The 22,317-nt window shown below is 48.5% G+C and overlaps 1 protein-coding gene across 5 annotated transcripts; it reads left to right on the top strand.

The window, feature by feature from the left end:
- The first annotated feature begins 12 nt into the window (after positions 1-12).
- Positions 13-12,757, top strand: HSCB (HscB mitochondrial iron-sulfur cluster cochaperone). Of its 5 annotated transcripts, XM_056116595.1 has the most exons (6): positions 13-308; positions 2,204-2,300; positions 2,621-2,710; positions 4,289-4,433; positions 8,243-8,290; positions 12,621-12,757. In XM_056116595.1, exons 1-6 carry the CDS (start codon positions 91-93, stop codon positions 12,710-12,712), a joined length of 690 nt encoding a protein of 229 aa, XP_055972570.1. In that variant the 5' UTR covers positions 13-90; the 3' UTR covers positions 12,713-12,757. The 5 variants fall into 5 exon arrangements, with proteins under 5 accessions (XP_055972570.1, XP_055972571.1, XP_055972575.1 ...); XM_056116597.1 differs by lacking the exon at positions 2,204-2,300 and having other exon boundaries at positions 171-308; XM_056116599.1 differs by lacking the exon at positions 2,204-2,300 and having other exon boundaries at positions 171-308; positions 2,621-2,715.
- Positions 12,758-22,317: the final 9,560 nt, after the last annotated feature.

The raw sequence follows: 22,317 nt of genomic DNA, 5'->3' as shown, positions 1-22,317 counted from the left end.
CTCCAGCCAATCAGGAGCACCCCTCGCTCGGCCGCGGCTCCCGCTCTGCCCCCTCCGGTGACCGCTGCTAGAAGACAGGCCGCGGGCCGGATGTCGGGCTGCTGGGCCGGGGCCTTCCTCCGGGCTTGGGGGTCGTGGCCCGCGGGGATTCTGAGAAGGAGGCCGCTAAGCTGCAATGCCGCCGCGGCCCGGTGTTGGAACTGCGGCGAAGCGGGGGGCGCGGCGCGGGGAGATGGGTTCTTCTGCCCGCAGTGCCACTCCCTGCAGCCCCCTGACCCCACTCGGGACTACTTCAGCCTCTTGGACTGGTAACACGCGTGGCCGGGCGGAGGGACGTCGGCGGCCGCCAGGGCTGGGGGCCGGAGGGGGGGTGAGGACTTTGGGAAGAAGGCGGAACCGGTAGGAGACAGGTGGGCGGAACCCTACGGAGGGGGGTGGGGAGAGACCGCCGGGGAGGGGGCGAGGGATCGAGGCGGGAGTGGATGGGGAATGGATCAGGGGCCGTTGGGGGTAACTTAAGAGCCAGGGGACAGGGCTCAGGCACTTGCCTTGCACGTGGCTGCCTCGGGTTCAATCCCCTACACCCCATATGGTCCCTCGAGCCCCGCCAGGGGTGATCCCGAAGCACAGAGCCAGGAGTAAGCCCTGGTCATACTAGAACAAAAAGAAAGTTTAAAAAAAGAAATCTAAAAACCCGTTCTGGGAGGCGTTGTACGGGGAAAGTGCAAAAAAGAGGGACAGGAGCCCAGAGTGGGTCTTTCCAGCTCCTTCCTCTCCCCGCCTCCGCCCTCCCCAAGGTTGAGGAGTTCGGAGAGGTGAGGGCGAGGTGTCGGTGAGGTTGAGCCTTAGGTGGGTCTAAACTCGCAGGAAAACTGGTGAGACCCGGCACACTGCTGGAAGAGAAGGAAACGGGCTGAAAATGAAGGGGAGGAGGAAGAGGGGCTCGAGGAGGTGGCTCCTTGGGCTGGCGCACCAATGATCCCAGGGCCTGGATAGTCCCTAAACACCACAGGGGTGCTCCGCAGCCCCTGGGATGGGGGGAAGGGGAGGTTGTGGAAAGGAGGGGAGTGGCCCCACCTCCTGGCACTGCGGGCTCTGACCCCGACCCCAACCAAAATTAAATAAGTGGAAGAGGACTGGAGAGGTAGCTCAAAGGTCTAGAACTCCTGCTCTGTATACAGGAAGTCTGGGTTTGATACCTGCACTGCCAGGAGTGGTCACAGAGCCCTGAGCCTGGTGCAGTCTCCAGCACCTCCAGATGTTGCCCCACCCCTTCACCTCTAAAACAACATTAAGGGGGGCTGGAGCAATAGCACAGCGGGTAGGACGTTTGTCTTGCAGGAGGTCGACCCAGTTTGATTCCCAGCATCCCATATGGTCCCCTGAGCACCGCCAGGAGTTATTCCTGAGTGCAGAGCCAGAAGTAATCCCTGTGCATCGCCGGGTGTCACCCGAAAAGGAAAAAAAAAAATAAGTAGGAGAAAGAGATGAAGGAATGTGTGCCTTGAAAAGACAAGTTTGGGTCCTGAGCAGTAGTACAGTGGGTGTGGCGCTTGCTTTGCACGCGGCTGACCTGGGTATGATCTCCGGCGCCCCAAACGGTCCCCCCTGCACCACCAGGAGTGATTCCTGAGTTCAAGCCAAGAGTAACCCCTGAGCATCACCCGGGTGTAGCCCAAAAACCAAGGGTGAAAAAAGTAAAAGAAAAAGTTGGCCCAAGAGCCAAACCAGGAGTGATCCCTGAGCACTCAAGCATGGGAAAAAGGAAAAAGAAAAAAAAGATGACAAGATGGACTAGAAATGTCCTTATATCTGGGCCCCCAGCCCCACCCTCACTGACAACTTATGCTGGGCTTTTGGGTTCAAGCACCGATCTTTTCCCACCGCAAAACCACTGTGTGTGTGTGTGTGTGTGTGTGTGTGTGTGTGTGTGTGTGTGTGTGCCCTCCACCTGGATGATCCTCTTCTGGTCCTCAATTGATTGTCGTCATTATTCAGGATAGCTCAAATGCCATCTCTCTCTTTGTCCGCGTCCACTACTATCTTTGACTTTATCCTGTTTTCTGTCACATCATCTCCTATATTTTGAAATTATCTATCTAGATGTTTCTTGTGCCTGGCCACATGAGAGCAGAAAATAGGCCCCCAGCTCCATCAGTATTTGACGTGACTTTCTCCCCCTCCCCCCCCATTCTCCTTCCAGCCACCGTTCCTTCAGAATTGACACTGGGAAACTCCAGCATAAGTACCAGCAGTTACAGCGGCTTGTCCACCCAGATTTCTTCAGCCAGAAATCTCAGGTAGCCACCAGCCAGGCCTAATCACACCAAATCATGCTTGAGCCTGGGGTGGAGAGCCTAACCCTCTGATTGTGGATGAGCAGACACAACTGGACAGCCGGCCCCTCCCTGTGGCTGCATGACCACAGCCACCCAGACCCTAGGCCTGGCTTTTTCCCCACTTCGAACCACCCACTGAAATTAAGAAGCAGCTTGTCCCACATGAGCTCGACCTGGTTCTCTTCCTCAGGCGCCTGCCCAGCAGTCTTTTATGAAACAGTCAGTGAATGTAAGGTGACTAACATGGATGGTAATAAGCGTGTCTTCCTCTCTACTGACAGACCGAAAAGGACTTCTCAAAGAAGCACTCGACCCTGGTGAATGACGCCTATAAGACCCTGCAGGCCCCCCTGAGCAGGGGACTTTACCTTGTAAGGTGATTTTCCAGCCCTTTTCTGTGTGACGGTCTGCCTGGCCTCCATCTCCCCATGAAACACCTGCCCCCTGCTGTGTAGCGGCAGCGTGCCTGGGGGTGCTGGGCAGTCAGGAAGCCAATGGGAGTCCACGGCAAGGACACTACGTAAGGGCCAGGATGATGGTACAGCAGGTAGGGCCTTTGCCTTGCACCGGGCCAACCTAGGTTTGATCCCCAGCATCCCATACGGGCCCCCGAGCACCTCCCAAGAGCGAATCTTGAGTGCAGAGCCAGGAGTAAACTCTGAGCATCAGCGGGCATGGCCCCAAAACAACAACAACAAAACACCAAGATGCTACACAAGCCTTTTTTCATTTTTTTAATTTGATCAACAGCCTTTTTTTCTTTTTCTTACCATCTGAAGAACTGGGTGATGATTCTTGGGAAAGAGTTTTCGGGGGTTTTTGTTTTTCAGGGGGAAAGGAGGTGGTGAGCTGCTAAGGATTTTGAGTAGGAACTTTGCACACGTCTAACTCAGCCTCCTGAGAAGAGAAGTAACTCCCGCAGGATCCTGCAGTTCCCAGTAACTGAGGATGGTCACTTCCCAGCACTTTTTTTCCAATAATGTGGGAGTACTGTTTATTCAGCCATTGATTAAGCTGATTAAATTGGGCAGGAATGCCACATTTTTTTCTTAATTCAGAATGTTAATTTTATTATTATTTTCCCCCCTTTATATTGATTCACCGTGAGATACAGTTACAAAGCTTTCGTGTTTGAGCTTTGGTCATACAATCATCAAACACCCAACCCTTCACCAGTGCACATTTTCCACCACCAAAGTCCCCAGTATTCCCCCCACCCACCCCATTCCAACCTTTCCCCTGCCGGTGTAGCAGACAATTTCCCCCATATTCTCTCTCTACTTTGGTTACATTCGATATTTCAACACCAGTCCCACCACTGCTCAAACCTGCCGAAAAGGCAAAGTCTCAATGATTTGTTTCGTATTGCTTGTTATGGATAGAATATAATGTCCAGCACATTCTGCAGTGCTCTTTTCCAGGAGCTTTAGTTTATATAATCTCTGGGTCTTGGCTGTTGGTGAGATTACATGGGGCAGTTTGTGGGTGTGTCTGCCAAGCTACTGGAAAACTGAGGACCTGGGGGGAGGAGGCCCAGTCCCCATCCAAGTGGGCTTGGAGATCTCCATCACAACTTCCCAGCATTCTTGCGTCAGTTCCAGAGGTCAGCACCCTTCTCTCACACCTTCATGATAAGGACAGGAAAAGGTTTTTTTTTTTTTTAATTTATGCAGTTTTTGTTTTGAGGCCACATCCAGTAATGCACAGGGGTTATTCCTGGATCTGTACTCAGGTATTACTCTTGACAGAGCTTTGGGACCCATCTGGGATGTGGGGGTTCGAACCCAGGACAACCATGTTCAAGGCAAATGCCCTACCCATTATATCATCGCTCCAACCCCAGCAGAAGGTGTTGCTTATCTGATATTTTAAAGTGTGAGTGGTGTTTGCATGATGCTAGACATGATTTTTTGAACCCAACTTCTTTCTCCTGTTTTTTGCCCCACTAGCTAAAGCTCCGTGGAATAGAGATTACTGAAGGAACAGATTATAAAATGGACACACAGTTCCTCATGGAAATAATGGAAATCAATGAAAAACTCACAGAAGCTCGAAGTGAAGCTGCCATGAAAGAGATTGAGTCTGTTGTCAGAGGTAAAAGATAAAATGCCACCAGATGCAATTGATTGCTGTCAGGAATAGATGTCCGTTGTTAAATGGGAAATTAGCATAAAGACTGTAATATGGGTTATTCTAATGAATCGGAGAGGATTTTTCTGGGATTGAATTAAAACCAATTTTATCTGGAGGTTAGATTTACAACTTCCCTTTCTAGCAGGGAGTCTCAAATCAAGATAATAGTAATTTTCAGGTTGTTTGGCTCTGTCCCACCCATAACACCATTTAAATTATTGGCTCATGAGTGAAACCGGCCTCAGAAATGGAAATGCCTGAGATATCGCAGATAGAGAGCAAAGATGGATGTTTTGATCCCGTCTTGCTTTTGCTTTCTACTTTATTCCGTAGGACCAACAGTTTATGTGTACGGGTGTGTGTGTGTGTGTGTGTGTGTGTGTGTGTGTGTAGGGCTGGGGGAGAGAAATTTGTTTCAAGGAATTAACTAGTTGGGGTGGCTAACGAATTTTAATACCTAAGGCAAACCAACAAGTTGGAAACTCAGCGAAAACATCTCTGAAGGTCTTTGAGGCAAAATTTCTTTTTGTCCAGGAAACATGTTTTTGCTCTTAATGCCTTGAACTGATTCTATGAAGGCCCTCCACATTATCAAAGATAATCACTTTTACTTAAAGTCAACCTTTTTGTCAGTGTTACAGCTACAAAATACCTTCACATCTTAACCGAACAACTGGACTCCATAGACCAACCAGTTTTACACACAAAATGAACCATGCTGAGGGCCAGAGAGAGAGCACAGTGGGTACAGTGCTTGCCTCCCAAGTGGCCAAACCTGGTTCAAATCCCGGTGCCATGTGTAGTCCTCTGACCACCAAGAGTGATCCCTCAATACCTCCAGCCCAACTACCCCCTCCCTCCCCGAACTCCCCTCCTAGAAAAAAGACAAGTAAACCACGCTGTGTAGAAATGCATCAAGGCCTATTCCAACGGTTTTCATGGCTATGGTTTCACAAATGTTTGTGGTAGGCCCGCTGTGGATCAGGCAGTGCACATGGCATTGAGTCCTGAGCAAAACGATACTCCCGGGCCTTCGTGGCACTTACACATTCCAATTCAATGTGCCCAGGATGGAACTCCTGAGCATCTCCCCTCATTTCCCCCAGAACTTGACTCTCTGACAGAGAATAACACAGTCCAGTTGCACACGTCCAAACCCCTGAGGAGGCACCCTTCATGGCCTCTTACCAAATCTTGAAGGATGACCTCAAATGTCCCAAGTTTGTCCATCCTTCTCCATCTCCACCGGTCCTACTACCATGCTGTCACCTGAACATCTGAGGGAGCCCTGATGGATCCAGCTGGACCTTCAAGGCACATCTAATGTGTACCTCTGCCATCTGTCACCATGGGACCTCTGGGACACTCAGACCTACTATGATCCTAGACCTTGCTTACATTTGATTCAGTAGCAGGACTGTGAATATGTCTCAAAGGGCTGGAGAATTTGCTTTGCATGAAGGAATCCCAGATTTGATCCTTGGCACCTCCTGATCCCCTAAGCATTGCCAGGTGTGATCCCTGGGCACCAAGCTGGGAGTAGCCGATGAGCACCTCCAGCACCACCAGAACTAAAAGGAAAAAGTGTTAAGTAGTTTCCCATTCTTCTTAGATTAAAAAATCAAACTTTTATTTGGGGAGGGTGAGTGGGGTGACAGACGGGATGGGGAAATCACCTGGCAGTGTTCAGGGATACTCCTGGTTCTGTACTCAGACCTTTCTTTTTTTTTTTTTCTCTCTTTTGGGTCACACCTGGTGATGCACAGGGGTTACTCCTGGCTCTGCACTAAGAAATTGCTCCTGGTGGTGCTTGGGGGGCCATATGGGATGCTGGAAATCAAACCCGGGTCAGCCACATACAAGGCAAACGCCCTACTCACTATGGCTATGGCTCCAGCCCCAGGCCTTTCTTTGGGTGTTCAAGAAACTATTCAGTGCCAGTGTTCCAACTGGGGTCAGCTGCACACAGGACAAGCACTTTGCCTCGTTCATTTTTCCAACAAGGGGTAAGGTTTCCAACCTAACCTAAAACACCAAACTCTTCAGCTTAATTTATAAGGTTTTGCACTATTTGGCTTCTGCTTTACACAAGCCATTTCCAGTTCTTTACCTATACCATGTGCAAAGGCTGGGGGTAATACCTTTCTACCCCAGGGCCTTTGCATATGCTGTTGCTTCTGCCAGAAACCTTCCCCACCCCAGTTTGTATTTATGTTTCTCCTTCAGATATGAGGGCTATCATCATTTAGACTGTGGTACCTATAGTTTAAACCTTTTTTTTTTATACTGGGTACTGCTCCTTTGTAGAAATAACCAGCGAAAACCATACTGCTCAGGGCCAGAGAAATAATAGAGCAGGTAAGGTGCTTGTCTTACATGCAGCTGACCAGGGTTCAATCACCGGCATCCCATGTGGTCCCCTGAGCACCATCAGGAGTGATCCTGAGCACAAAGCCAGGAGTAGCCCCCGAACATCACTGGATGTAGCACAAAAACCAAAACCAAATAAAAACTCCATAATGCTCTATGTAAGAATATCAGAGGAGTCTCAAGTTTCTCTCAAGTTCCCCTGTTAGACTTGACAGTTCTACAGGATCAGAACTTGTGTCACTGCTTCCCATCCATTCCCAGTACCCACGGAACAGTACTTTGAGTATAATAGAGGCTCTATAACTAGCAAGTGAGTGCATAATTAACAGAGAAGTCAATCAGGAGCTGGAGTGTTTGCTGCCTTCCATGCAGCTAACCTGGGTTCAATTTCTGGCATCCCGTATGGTCCCTCAAGTCCTGCCAGGAGTAATGCCCAAGTGCAGAGCCAAGAGAAATCCCTGAGCATTGCTAGGTATGGACCAAAAACTTTAAAAACAAAGAATATATTGGAAAGTCCTTTGAAACTAGATACCATAATAATGATTGATACTGGTTACATCCAAAATACTTATTTCTTTATATCCAAAATACAAAATTCTTTATTTCCTGGGCCAAAGAGATAGTACAGCAGATAAGGCACCTATCTTGCATGACCTGGGTCTGATCCTCAAAACACCACCAGGAGTAATTCCTGAGTGAAGATCCAGGTGTAACCCCTGAGTATTGCCAAGTGTGGCCCCAAAACAAATAAAAATGATTATTTCCTACTAAAGAAACAAGTAGAAAAAAGTGGCTGCTCCTTTGCTTCATTTGACATCTTCTGTCCTTTTTTGTCATTTTGTTGTTGTTGCTGTTATTGTGTTTATTTTGAGCCACACTTGGTTGTGCTTGGTCTTCCTCTTCACTCTATGCTCAAGGATTCCTCCTGGCATCTCAAGAGACATATGGGGTGCCAGGGATTGAATTCTTACTGGCACTTGCAAGGCCCAACCTGCTGGACTATCTCTTTGGCTTCTGACACTGTCTTGAAGGACAACATGACCTATTCGATTAGTTTTCCCAGGGAAGGTGTGTGGTTGACAAGTGTTTGGCTGATCCCCTGTCCACCTTGTTAACTCTTGGCTGGAATCTGGAAGTCTCAGGCTGGTAGCGATCATCAAGGCCTTTTCTCATTCTTTCTTGGTTTGTTCGTTATGGCCTCTCAGGCTTTACATTGGTAAAAAAGGATCCCATAATTGGATCAGCCACTCTGCCCTGAGCAAGAACTGCTGGTCAAGGGACAGTGACCAAAGTTATGGCACCTCCCTGCCATGTTGTCAAACCAAAATGATGACATAGTATTGTCTCCAAATCATGATTGCTTAAGTAGAAAAGTGAAGATAATGGTTTTTCTTTTGCAGAGAAACAGAAAGAATTGACTGACAGTGTGAGCAGAGCTTTTGAACAAGGTACTTCCTTTGTTTCTTGACTTCCTTTGAAAAGAGGTTTATTCTATAATAGCTATTACACACCCATCCCAGGATAGGGACATGGGAAAGTATAAAATATACTTGGGTCTGCATTTTCGCCTTTTAAGTTTTTATATATCTGGATGCAAAAACAAGTTGGAAGCTCAGCAATACCATGACTGCGCAAGAGGAAGTGCAAGACAGTGTTCCCCTTCTCTGTACGAGAGCAGAGGAGATGAGATGAGGGAGGGGGCGGGAGCCAACACAGCACGTGGCCCAGCATATGCCCCTTTCTTCTGCAAAGCCCAGGAAGAAAATGCATGCAGAGCTGTGCCCATGACACCAGTGAAACATTTGTTCTCGTCTCTTACTGCACCTGGCTCTCAGGTCAAAGAGACTGCAGACTGCAGTATCTTCTTCTAAGCAAAATACACACACATGCACGCACGCACGCACACACATGTACACAAAACAAAAACACATTTTGGGCCAGAGAGATAGTTCAGAGGTTAAGGGGCTTACCTTAAAAGCAGCGAACCCCAGTTTCTTGACGCCATCTATGGTTCCCTGAGCTCTGTCAAGAGTGAGCACAGAATAAGGAGTAGGCACTGAGCACAGCTGGTGTAACCCAAAAATAACAAAACTAAAAATACGCAGGGGGGCTGTAGATGAACAGCAAAAGACAGGCGCCTAGCCCAGTAAGTCTGCCTGAAACCCAAGTAGCCATTTCACTGGCTAAAATGGCCAGATGGTGTTTTACTGGGCCCCAACCCCAGCTGTTATTTTACTTTAGTGTACTTTATTATTATTATGAATACATAATGTGTAAATACAATTTAAAGAATGGTAACAGAACAAGCATCCATGTCTGCTATCACCTCGCTTAAGAAATAGAACGTGTGGGGCTGGAGAGATAGTACAGCGGGGAGGGCACTTGCCTCGCACATGACTGACCCAGGTTCAATCCCTGGCATCCCTTATGGTTCCCATAGCACTGCCAGGAGTCACCCCTGAGAATCGCCAGGTATGACCCAAAGACAAAACAAAAGGAAATAGAACATAATGAAGATACCTGTATGATTAGTAACTATATGAATAGAAACAAAACCGGAGGCCAGGGAGATAGTGCAGGGATTAGGGCATGTGTGTGACCCAAATTTGATCTCTGGGTCCATATTACCTCCTGAGCATCACCGAGTGTGGCCCTGGCATCCTCTGAGTGCTGCCAAGGCAGCTCTGGTGCACCCAGCACTGCAAGGCTCACCCGGCATCCCGTCCTCCGGCCCTTGCTCTCAGCTACCATCAGGTTGCCAAGTGTCACTGGATGGCCTCCAGGCCCCCTCAGCCCCTGCTTGGGAGGCCATGCCATACCCTCCCTCCAAAAGGAAGCTCAGCATGACTAGCTGTTAGTTGAGGGAAAATCAAACCACAGTGAGAGTACACCTCACACCACCAGGATAGCTACTACTGTCAAAAAGAAATTGTAAGCATTGGGAGGGACACAAGAAGTTAGAATCCTTGTGCACTAGTGGTTAACAAGACTGGGAGGAACAAAACTTGAGGGCTGGCACGATAGCACAGCAGGTAGGGCATTTGCCTTGCTTGTGGCCAACCCGGGTTTGATTCCCAGCATATGGTCCCCTGAGCACCACCAGGGGTAATTCCTGAGTGCATGAGATAGGAGTGACCCCTGTGTATCGCTAGGTGTGACCCAAAAAACTAAAAAAAAAAACAAACTGAACTTTTATAGAAATAACTGACCATTCATTGCTGGCATGGAGGATTCCTGGGGACTACTGGACAGTGATACTCTACCACTGGAAGTTTCCATGTTTGGGCCCCACAATGCCAGGGACCTCTAGGGACACACTCAGTGACTCTCAGGAGGAATCATAGTGTCAGGGATAGAACTCAGAATCTTATGCGTGTGCCCTGACTCCTGAGCAAACTCTCTGTCCCCAAAACTTCCATCTTTAAGGAAGAACAAGGGTGAGCGGGGGCTCAGTAGGGTCAGATGTGAAGTTTATAAAAAGCTGGCTAGGGTTGTTGGCTCATGGGGAATGCATCTGACTTGGCCACCGTAGGCTCCTTCCCTCCCAGAGCCTGGGAGGCAGGGGGCCCCATCTTCCTGGGGTGAGTGAAACAAACATGAAGAGACAGTAAGATGAGACACTCTCAACACTGTCCGTTAATTTCTCTTCTCTAAACACTGCCAATTCATTTCTTATCCTGCTGCCTTTGTCAAGGACTAGCTGAACCATCTGTTGAGTCTCGGGAATGGAGGCGGTTTGCTGGGTTTGCTGGATGACATGACCCATTAGGCATTTAATAAGAAACAGATTGTACTTTATAAACCACTCGATGCTAAAAGTCAAGAATCCAGCATCAGGGCCTGCAGCGATAGTACTGTGGGTAGGATGCATGCTTTGCAGCTGGGTGACCCGGGTTCGGTCCCAAGCACCCCATATGGTCCCTTGACCCCCCCACCAGGAGTGATCCCTGACCGCAGAGCCAGGAATAAGCCCTGAGCGCCGCTGGGTGTGTGACCGAAATCAAGCAACAACCAAAATAATGGTGGAAGTGGTCAATTTCATGGACGTCAATATCACCACAGTTAAAACTGTTTATAAATAAATTAACTGGAATAAAGAAATAAAGCATGCCCTTGCGTTTCCAATTTACAATTGCATCCCCTTCCATAATAACCACTCCTGAATTTTTGCATCAACCGTTCTGCTTCGTTTAAACCATAGATGAGTAGAAAGGAATAGTGTTTACTTTTGCATATATCTCAGGATGAGTCCTCAGCCTTGGCACTGCCCACATTTGGGGCCAGATAGGTCTTGGTTGCGGGGATCCTGCTCGGCAGTACCTGGAGCAGCACCCCTGGCTTCTGCTCGGAAGTTGTCAGTACACATTTTTCACTGTGACCTCCAGAAATGTCTCTGAGGTGGCCACACTGGGCTGGAGAGTACGGGGAGTAAGGCGCTTGCTTGCCTTGTACCCAGCTGACCCAGGTTCAGTCCCCAGTATCCCACGTGGTCTCCCAAACCCAGAGCTAGGAGCAGGCCCCAAACATTGCCGGATATGGCCGAAGGCACAGAACAAAACAAAACAGATATCGCCAAGCCTCCCATTGGGTGCAAAATCACCCTTCGTGACCCACCAAGCCCTCCGAGGGTATCACTGCAGGAGACCGGGAGCCCCTGGCGCTTGGTGCCGGGCCTCAGGACCCAGCGCTTCTGCACCCTTCTCAGAGTTAGATCACCAGACCTTCTGTTTGGAGCCACACCTGGCAGTGCTCAAGGCGTACTCCTGGTTCTGCACCCCGCCGGTCACTCCTGGCGGGGCTCGGGAGACCATATGAGGTGAACCGTCACCATAGGCAGGAAAGTCTTTAATAGTTTCCTGGGGGTGATCTCCCAAGTGCTCAGGCCCAGCACTGGTGCAGGGGACCACCAGGGTCACATCCAGGTGGTCCTGGGGAATCTAATCCCAAGCCTCGAGCTCGCAGGGATTTACTACACCCTTGGAGCTGTCTCCCTGGCCTCCCTAGGGGAAAAATTATTTGTTTTTGCTTTTATGCCACATCTGGTGATGCTTAAAGGGTTACTTACTCCTGGCCCTGCATTCAGGGATCACTCCTGGCAGTGCTCCGTAGACCATATGGGATGCCGGAGATCAAACATAGGTTGGCCACGTAGAAGGCAAAAATCCCTACCCGGTGTACTTTCTCTCTCGCCCCAAAGTAAGGAAAATCTCTTAAAGCACAAATCATTGATTTGCTGGGATTATGGTGGGGAGAATTTGTTTTATTTGGGGGCCATGCCCAGCAGTGCTCAGGGCTTCTTCCTGGCAGGGACCCAGGGGACCATACAGGGTGCCAGAGATCGAACCTGGGTCAGCCCCATGCAAGGCAAGGCCTTACCCATGGTACTATCTCTGCAGCCTCAGAATCCTTTTGTTGTTGTTGTTTTTTGTTTTGGGGTCACACCCAGCGATACTCGGGGGTTCCTCCTGGCTCTGCACTCAGGAATCACTCCTGGCAGTTGCTTGGGGGACCATATGGGATGCCGGGGATTGAACCCAGGTCAGCTGAGTGCAAGGCAAACACCCTGAGCGCTGCACTATCGCTCCGGCCCTCAGAATCCATTTTTCTAACTTAAAGTTTGAATCCCATACAGCTACTTTTCTGCATCTTTTTAATCCCTTCGTCCCCTTAACCAGCCAAATGTTCTCTCTCTCTCTCACTCTGATGTTCTCCATTGAGCAAGAGACCTGGTTTGATTCTTGCTTGAAATGAAGCCTCACGTGAATGTCTCTATTTCAGATGACTTTGAAAAAGCCAAGGAGATTTTAACAAAGATGAAATACTTTTCCAACGTAGAAGAAAAGATCAAGTTAAAGAAGATTCCCCTCTAGCTCCCCTAACTGTAGCATTTGAAAAATAAAAGTTCGTGTATTTCTTTTCTGGCTTCTGCTCATTATAAATAGAGTTGCTGTCATTCTTGGGTCATTTTAATTAAAGCTGGGGTTCAAGCATGCATAGGCCTGTATTATGCTGTTCATCTACTTGAGGGATAAGTTCTGTATGTTATTCCACACCTACCTTCCAGGCTAAGGGCCTAGCTTCTTAAACTTTGAGGCCATCTGGGTCCACATCACCAAGTGAAGGGATCATGAAAACTTGAGATATGGTAAAAATTTCAAAACATGGAACCAGGGCTGGTACAGCAGGTAGGACACTTGCCTTGCACGCAGGTTTTGTCCCAGCACCCCATACGGTTCCCTAAGCTCCATCAGGAGCAATTCCTGACAAAAGAGTAAGCCCTGAGCACCAGCAGGTGTGACTCCAAAACAAAGCAACAACAAAAAACCGTGGAACCAAAAACTAATCCACAACCAACCGCTGGGCAGGAGAGATGCTGCTGGGATTCAGTTGCTTGCCTTGCACCAAGGTATGGTCCCCTCACCACCGCCAGGGGTCACTCCTGAGCACTACTGAGGTAGCCCCAAAACAAAACAATCACAAATCCCAACTGTTCCTGGAAGCACTCAATCTTGTTATGTTCCTCTGGCGAAAAGGGGTTTGAATGGAAGTTTAAGCGATGCTGGGTTAGTGGTCGGGGAGGGGCCCCGCTGATGCCTTAAGTGGAAGTTCACCAAGGTTTCTGAAAGACAGGCAGTAAGTGTGTGTTTGGTGAGACATCCTGCTCTGTTCCAATACGTGGATGCTGCCTTTGGGGCCACAATTTACAAACCAGTTAGGGGCCAGAGATGGCCTTGGGCTGGCTGGCCTCCCTGACATCTGTCCTAGGGTAGGTCCTGCACTTACAGGCAATCTACCTTTCAGTGTGGCTTTCAGGGTATTTTGTTCAGGGAATCCCCTTACCCTCCCTCCACCCCACCTTCCTTTTAATATATTTTTCAGGTGCATTCTGTTTGGTGATCATGCAAAGCTGCTAAAAGGAGTCTGGCCTACGTTTCAAAATGTGGATACTGTGTCAGAGAGATTAGTACAGCAGGTAAGGCTCTGGCCTTGTAGGTGACCATCCTGGGTTTGATCCTGGCAACCCAAGTGAATCCTGAGTGAATCCTGAGCACAGAGCCAAAAGCCCTGAGCATTCCCTGGTCAGACCACCCAAAACAAAAAAAGCTAGAAAAGATTATCAAAAGTGTATCTGGAGGGGCTGGAGGAATAGTACAGCAGGTAGGGCGTTTGCCTAGCACACGGCGACCCGGGTTCAATCCCTGGCATCCCATATGGTCCCCCAAGCACCACCAGGAGTAGTTCCTGAGCACAGAGCCAAGAGTCACCCCTGAGTATAACCCAAAAAGGAAAAAAAAAGTGTATCTTGGCCCGGAAAGCTAGTACACCAGGTAAGGTGCCTGCCTTCCAGGTTTGATCCCTCACTGTGCTCCCTCCCCCCTCTTCCACCCCCCCCCCCCCCCGCACCACCAGGAGCGAGCCCTGAGCTCCAGTGGATGTGGTGTCCCCAAACACACACACACAAAAAACTTGCCTGGCATTAAACACTAGCCATGACTTCAGCTCCATCCTGGTATAGCAGAGCATTTTAACTTCTCTCCATACAGTGAACAAACTTACCATAATTTCCATATCATTCATATTTAGCTCAATGCCACTCCACTTCACCTCTGGACCTCGGCAATGTAGCTTAAATTACTGAATCATTTTCCAGGATGTGGAAACCCCGATACCACAGGAGTGATCCAAGAAGAAAAACCAAAAAAATTATTGATTCATTTAGAGAAAGAAAAAAAACATTTTTTCTCTGTCCCAAGGTCATTTAGAATAGAAAATTTCTTTTATAACTCTAAAAAATGGTTTGTGAGCTCTTGGAAAAAATTGCTTGCTTAGGGGTTGGAGCTATAGCACAGCAGGTAGGGCGTCTGCCTTGCATGTGGCTGACCTGAGTTCAATCCCCGGCATCCCATATGGTCCCCCAGGCACTGCCAAGAGTAACACCTGAGTGCAGAGCCAGGAGTAACCCCTGAGCATCACCAGTTATGACCCAAAACAACAACAACAATTTTAATTAAAATTAAAATTGCTTGCTTATATTTGAAAAGATCAGGGATCTGAGCTGAGGTGTTTCGTTTTGTTTTGTTTTTTGAGACTCACCCAGCAATGCTCAGGGGGTACTCCTGGCTCTGCACTCAGGAATTATTCCTGGACATACTCAGGGGACCATATGCAATGTCAGGGATCAAACCCGGGTTGGTCTCGTGCAAGGCAGACATCCTACCCACTGTATTATTGCTTCAGCTCCTGAATTGAGATTTTTTTTTTTCTTTTTGGGTCACACCCAGCTGATGCTCAAGGGTTACTCCTGGCTCTGCACTCAGGAATCACTGGCGGTGCTGGGAATCGAACCCAGGTTGACTGCATGCAAGGCAAACGCCCTACCCACTGTGCTATTGCTCCAACCCCCTGAACTGAGATTTAAATATAACTCCTAGACCTGCAAACTGGATGAAGGGAAGGCTGCAAACTATCAACTGCACACAGTTTCCCCTTGTCTAGGATTTTATATCTTGTGAATTCTGATTCAGCTATACTCAGTTAATATTTTAGAATTTATGGATCTTCCAAAGAAAGTAAAAAATTAAGGGGCTGGAGCGATAGCACAGCGGGTAGGGCGTTTGCCTTGTACGTGGCCGACCCAGGTTCGATTCCCAGCATCCCATATGGTTCCCCAAGCACCGCCAGGAGTGATTCCTGAGTGAAGAGCCAGGAGTAACCCCTGTGCATTGCGGGGTGTGACCCAAAAAGAAAAAAAAACAGTAAAAAATGAAAAAACATAGTCATAGTAGCACTCTGCAATGTACAGGAAGAATGAAGTTACTTGTCTAAAATACCCAACAAGAAGTCCTTTAATCAGTGATTTTCAACTTTTTACACCCAAAAACAGTGATAAATGGGAGAAATATTATAGTGATCACCAAGGAAGAATTTTTCTTAAACCTATAAGAAAATATTTAGGGCTGGAACAATAGCACAGCGGGTAGGGCGTTTGCCTTGCATGCTGCCGACCTGGGTTCGATTCCCAGCATCCCATATGGTCCCCTGAGCACCACCAGGAGTAATTTCTGGGTTTAAAGCTTGGAGTAACCCCTATGCATCGCCGGGTGTGACCCAAAAAGCCCAAAAAAAAGAAAAAGAAAATGTTTGTATGTGGGTCAAAGAGATAATACTGTGAGGAAGATGCTCATCTTGCATGCAGTCAACCCGGGTTTGCTCCCCAGCACCACATATGGTCTCCTGAGTCCGTCAGCTAGATGTGATCCCTGAGCACAGAGTCAGGAGTAAGCCCTGAGTACAGATAGGGCTTGTGTTATGTTATTAAAAGCAAGTAGCAACAATAAATATTAACATGTCCGTGTTGATAATAATACCACAATACAATCCAGGAATACCCTGTATTAAGCAGCAATCACTTATCTTGAGGACCAGCACCAGTCTGCAGACAGGCTGCTGAAACTCACTCCTTTAAGTGCTTGTTCTGCTTTCAATAATTACAATGCAAACAAGTGTCCTGACTAAGTGGGTTGTCCCTGCAAAGAGAGATGAAAGAGGTGTTTGAAATACTTCTGCCTCTTCATTCCTTAACAACAATGATCAGGACCAAAAGAATCTGATCACAAAAAGAAATCAGATAAACATTGCCTCCAATGACAACTCTGGAGAAACTTCAAAGAACCTTCCCCCTGACCTTGTTGCCCCTAGCTGGAAAGGCTCCTGAGCCTCCCAAAACCATTTCTGACTTAAGGGATAGATAATAAAACTTTGTCTGAGGCCCAGAGCAATGCAAAAGGGAATAGGGCGTTTGTCTTGTACACGGCTGACCTGGCTTCAATTCCCAGCACCCCATCTGGTCCCCTGAGCTTCCCAGAAGCTATCCCTGAGTGCAGAGCCAGAAGTAAGCCCTAAGTAAAGCCGGGTGTGGCCCCAAAATTTTTTAAAAACAAAAACTTGGTCTGAGTCACAGCTTCTAAGACAGTGGAGGTTTTTTTTTTTCCTGTTCTACATTCTTTCCCTTTTAGTCTAAGCCCTGAGTTTAGCTGGACTTCTGATTCCAGGAACTCTTTTGAGTGTCCCCAGATGAAAGCGCTCCAGGAGGCTTACTCCTGAACCTCTGGACGGTTAGAAGGCCGGTTAAGATTAAAGATCAAGTGAATGTGGCTGGAGTGATAGCACAGCGGGTAGGGCATTTGCCTTGCACGCGGCTGACCCGGGTTCGATTCCCAGCATCCCATATGCTCCCCTGAGCGCCGCCAGGAGTAACTCCTGGGTGTAGAGCCAGGAGTAACCCCTGTGCACCGCCGGGTGTGACCCAAAAAGAAAAAGAAAAAAAAAAGATCAAGTGAAGATGTTGGTGAGAATGCCGACTGGTTCAGCCCTCTTGAAAAACAGTATGGACGATTATCAAAAAATTAGAAATTGAGCTCCCATTTGATTCAGCAATACCACTCCTGGGAATATATCCCCGGGAGGCAAAAAAGTATAGTCGAAGTGACATCTGCACCTGTTTGTTCATTGCAGCACTCTTTACAATAGCCAGAATCCAGAAAAAACCTGAGTGCCCGAGAACAGATGACTGGTTAAAGAAACTTTGGTACATCTACACAATGGAGTACTATGTAGCTGTTAGAAAAGATGAAGTCGTGAAATTTACATACAAGTGGTACTACATGGAAAGTATCATGCTAAGCGAAATGAATCAGAAATGAATCAGAAAGAGAGGGACAGACATAGAAAGATTGCACTCATCTGGGGAACATAAAGTAACAAAATAGGAGACAAACACCCAAGAATAGCTGAGATAAGTACCAGGAGGTTCATTCCATGGCTTGGAGGCCAGCCACACATGCTAGGGGAAAAGGGAGCTCAGATAGAGAAGGGAGCACCAAATAAAGGGTGTTGGGCGGATCCTCCTAGGATGGGAGAAGCATGCTGAAAGTAGACTACAGACCAAACATGATTGTCACCCATTGCCTCTTTTGCAAACCACAACACCCAATAAGAGAGAGAGAACAAAAGGGAATGCCCTGCCACAGAGGCAGGGTGGGATGGGGGGGGACGGAGGGTGGGAGGGATACTGGGATCCGTGGTGGTGGGAAATGGGCACTGGTGGAGGGATGGGTACTTGATTATTGTATAATAGAAACCCAAGCACAAAAATTTGTAAGTCTACAACTGTACCTCATGGTGTTTCACTAATAAAAATTAAATTAAAAAAGAATAAAGATTAAGTGAAGAAAAGTAAGCATCCACCTCTCTCACTCTCTCCTAATACAAGTGTCAGGACAAATCACAGGTTTTGGGGTGTGTGTGTGTGTGTGTGTGTGTGTGTGTGTGTGTGTGTTTTGTTTTGGTGCCACACCTGGCGGTGCTCAGGACTGACTCCTGGCTCTGTGCTCAGGGATCACTTCTGGCAGGGCTCAGGAGATCACATGCAGTGCCAGGTATTGAACCAGGGTTTGCTCTCTGCAAGGCAAGTGGCGTTACCCTCTGTACTATCTTCCTGGCCTGCAACTTGCCTCCTAAAAGAGAGTAAATATTATACTTTCAACAAAGTTGCAAGCACCAAAATCAACAAATGGCTCTGAAAGATACACAGAACAGCTGAATCAGAGGTTCCCAAACTTATTTGGCCCACTGCCCCCATTTCTGAGAAAAAATAAAATTGTTTGACACCCCCCTGGAAATTGCTATGACTTTAAAGCAGATAAACAGAAAGCACCCCCTCAATTTCATCTGAGGCAACTGCATCCCCCCAGTTTATGCCAGAATCCCAAGGGATGGTATTATTCACTTTGGGAAATGCTGAGTTAGCTGTTTCCTCTCCATTTGGAGAGAGGAACTTTGTACTAATGAAGGACTCAACAGCAAGGAAAACTTTCGCTTTTTGCATACTTTGTGATTTAGGCACTACACAGAGTAACTTTGCATCATTCTGTCCAATTAAACCCACTGCAACTCATCTCACAGATGAAGAGCTCCCAGAAGCTTGGAGTTAAGAGCAAGGATACAAACCAGTTGTTTCCAAAGCCTGTTTCCTTAGGGCTCTGATCCCAGAAAGATTACGTACCACTCAAGGGGTTAAACAATTTGTACGAAAGACCACTCGGCAGGACATGCACCCTGCCAAGCAGTAGCAGACATTGGTGCCAGTCCTGTTTCTGAAGCCCTTGCATACAGCTTCATGGGCAAAAGGATGGATCGCTACCAGGCATGGGCAGCGGAGAGGCGGCTTTGGGGAGAAGGGGAGCAGAATCCAGCTAAGCAGAGAGAGAGGCCGTGCCAAGGGGCCTAGGTTCAATGAACCATTACGAGAACCCAGACAACTCAGTATGTTGTCTCTCTCAGGACACGGGTTGACTAGAGCAAATGGACACAAAACTCCATCAACAGAGAGGGTCAGAGAGATAATACAGGAGTTAAAGCCAACTTTAGTATGATCCCCAGCACTGTGTATGGTCTCCTGAGCACTACCATAACTAATCCCTGAGCACAGATCCAGGAGTAAGCCCTGAGTACCACTGGGTGTGACCCCAACACCAAAATTAAGAGAAAAGAAGCCTGGTGAAAAGTCAGCATGAAAGAAAAGTCAGATGAAAAACAGGCACCAGCTCCCAAGGTTCTTCTTCTGTGAAGTCACAACACAAGGTAACGCTTAAGGAATTAAGCATTCCCTTAATTACCTCCCTGTTACCTCCCTGTGTTGTGGGGGAACCAGCCACAAGTGTGATTGGCCCAGGAAACATGTTGGAGACTCAGTACCAAGACTTTCTCTCGGTACTGTTCCCCAGGGTGCTATTTCACAGGCATATGCCACATACACCAGTTGTCAAGTGTCTTCAGATCCCAGGCAGGAAAATGGGGATTCAAAATCAACAGAACTTGGGGCTGCAGTGATAGTGCAACTGGCCGCTAGGATATTTGCCTTGCACGTGGCCAACGCGGGTTCACCCCCAGCATCGCACTTGGTTTCCCAAGAACCACCAGGATTGCAGAGCCAGGAGTAATCACTGAGTATCATCAGGTGTAGCCCAAGAAACATCACAACATCACATCACAACCATCCTGTTATTCATCGATTGCCTCGAGCAGGTCCCAGTAACATCTCCTTCGTCCTAGCCCTGAGATTTTTTAAAAAGTGCCATATTCAAGGCTCTTTCAGGGTTAGGAGAATGAGACCCATCATTGTTACTGGTATTTGGCGTATTGGGTATGCCACGGGGAGTTTGCCAGACTCTGCCGTGTGGGCAGGTTACATTCGGTAGCCTGCCAGTTTGTCCAAAGTAGAAATGAGATAATAAGATGTTGCACGGCTGCAAATGCGGCCGCGTGCCTCTGGGAGCTGAATTTTATAGTCTCTGGGTCTTGGCCGTTGATGGGATAACACAGCGCCAGGGGGCCAGTTGGTGGGTGTGACCCCTGCCTACTGGAATATGGAGGATCTGGGTGGAGGATGCTCAGCCCCGATCCAAGCAGGCTTGGAGATCTCAGCCCCGGGACCCGCGTGGCTTTGTTCCTCTGCCGGTACCTTCATGTGTGCGGAGAGTGGTCTCAGCATGGTGGTGGCTGGTTCTGGAGGTCTTCGGCTGTTGCAGCCCTGGTCGGGGCGGGGAGGGAAACTCAACCCACTCCCCTCCAAGGGGCCCCGGCGAGGACAGCCCAAGAAACAGGAACAAGAAATGGCTGGGGAAATGCTGGCCGACTGTTGTGCATGCTTTGCTTACAGGAGACTCAGGTTTGATCTCTGGCACCACCGGAAACAAGCCCCAAGCACTGAGCTGGGAATAGTCCCCAGGCACTGCCAGATGTCACAAACCACCACCCTGAACCAGAGAGAGAGAGAGAGAGAGAGAGAGAGAGAGAGAAACAAAACCCAGCACACTCAGCCAAGAAAAGCAGAGCGAGAGCGGCACTGCAGAGGAGGCGGTGCGTGAACAAAAAATAAAATATGAGACTGTGCTTGTAACTGTGGCCCTGCAGATTTCCGGGGGCGCTGGATTTAACATCAGGCACTTCCTCTTGGTCTCCAGGTGACCTGAGCTGGGTTTTGTTTTCGTTTTCTCACCTGTGAAATATGAACCAACACAGACCCTCAGTAATGAGGAACCCAGCTGAGATAGGCCATCAGGAAAGCATATGCTAACCCCCAGAATTAAGGAGCCCTTCTCCAGCCTCTGTAAACGTGTGTCAGGAAGCAGGGAATGGACCAGGTGGAGCAGTACAGCAGGGAGGGTGTTTGCCTTGCAAGAGGCTGTCCCGGCATCCCATATAGTCCCCTGAGCACCGCCACGAGTGGTTCCTGAGTGCAGGGCCAGGAGTAAGCCCTGAGCATCGCCGGGTGTGGCCCAACAACAGAACAAAACCAACCAAACAAACAAGGAATGGGATGGGAGCAGGAGTAAGGGAGCCCTAACTTGGACCCTGATTGTCTCCTTGGAGGCAGTGCCCCAGAGCTCCGTTTTAAAAGAGATGAGGCATTTGGCATGTTTAGGCAGGGAAACAGAGATAGTGGCGCGCAAGGCAAGTTACGGGAGGGGTCCATGTGATGTTGAAGAAGAGGCAGCCACATCAGGCAAGGGTGCAGAGCCTGGGAAAGGAAGAAGTGGCAAGGCGGTCTCGGGTCTAGTGGCGAGGTGATAGGTCCTCAGCTGAGGCAGCATTGTGAGGGGGAACTGGGGAGACTTGGGGCATTCTGCGATACGAGACCTCAAGTTTCTGATGTGAGCACTGGAGAATGGGGCGCCCCTTCTCGAAAACACCCAGGAAGACGATGAGGAAGGACTGAGCTTGAGTCCGCAACAGGCTGGATGGGGCCCTCGGGGCTTCCAGGCCCAGAGGCCACTGGACAATTGTTTCCAGCTTAGAGGAGCAGGGAAAGAGAAGCAGGGTGGTAGGTGTGCCAGGAGGGTGCCGTGTTCCGCTTCTTAGAGAATTCTTCACTTGGTCCCTCAGTCAGGGGCTGTCATTTTCACAGAGGGAAAGGCTGGGCTGCATGTGCCCACATGGCTCATAGTAACCGTTTGGGGGAAAGTCAAATTCAGGGCCTCAACTTCAGACGATAGGACTCCTGGCTTCAGCGCATATGCATATTTAGGAAGATGGCCTTGTCCAATAGTGAGAATGTGCTGAGTGCCATTGCCACGTGGCTTTATTTTTTTTAATTTTATTTTATTTTTGCTTTTTGGGTCATACCCGGCGATGCACAGGGGTTACTCCTGGCTTTCCACTCAGGAATTACTCCTGGCGGTGCTGGGGGACCATATGGGATGCTGGGAACCGAACCCAGGTCAGCTGCATGCAAAGCAAACGCTCTATCCACTGTGCTATTGCTCCAGCCTCTGCCAAGTGGCTTTAAAAGCAGCAGCTATTTACATTATAAATACTATGGAGAATACACAAGTATTTGACAAAGCATAAATGTTTCAGCACCACCACCACAAATATATGAAAGAAGTGTGTCTCACCCACCAGCAACCAGTCC

The sequence above is a fragment of the Sorex fumeus genome, unplaced genomic scaffold (genome assembly GCF_029834395.1).
Source record: "Sorex fumeus unplaced genomic scaffold, SorFum_2.1 ptg000032l, whole genome shotgun sequence".
Taxonomy (NCBI): domain Eukaryota; kingdom Metazoa; phylum Chordata; class Mammalia; order Eulipotyphla; family Soricidae; genus Sorex; species Sorex fumeus.
The sequence above is the reverse complement of the archived record's forward strand: the minus strand, read 5'-3'. Positions and strand labels throughout refer to the sequence as shown.

Bases quoted from the DNA above. Each gene is read 5' to 3' on its own strand.
- HSCB (XM_056116595.1), top strand. From the start codon at position 91: ATGTCGGGCTGCTGGGCCGGGGCCTTCCTCCGGGCTTGGGGGTCGTGG. The intron at 2,301-2,620 runs GTAGCCACCAGC...CTCTACTGACAG, and splicing joins TCTTCAGCCAGAAATCTCAG to ACCGAAAAGGACTTCTCAAA. The intron at 4,434-8,242 runs GTAAAAGATAAA...TTTCTTTTGCAG, and splicing joins GATTGAGTCTGTTGTCAGAG to AGAAACAGAAAGAATTGACT.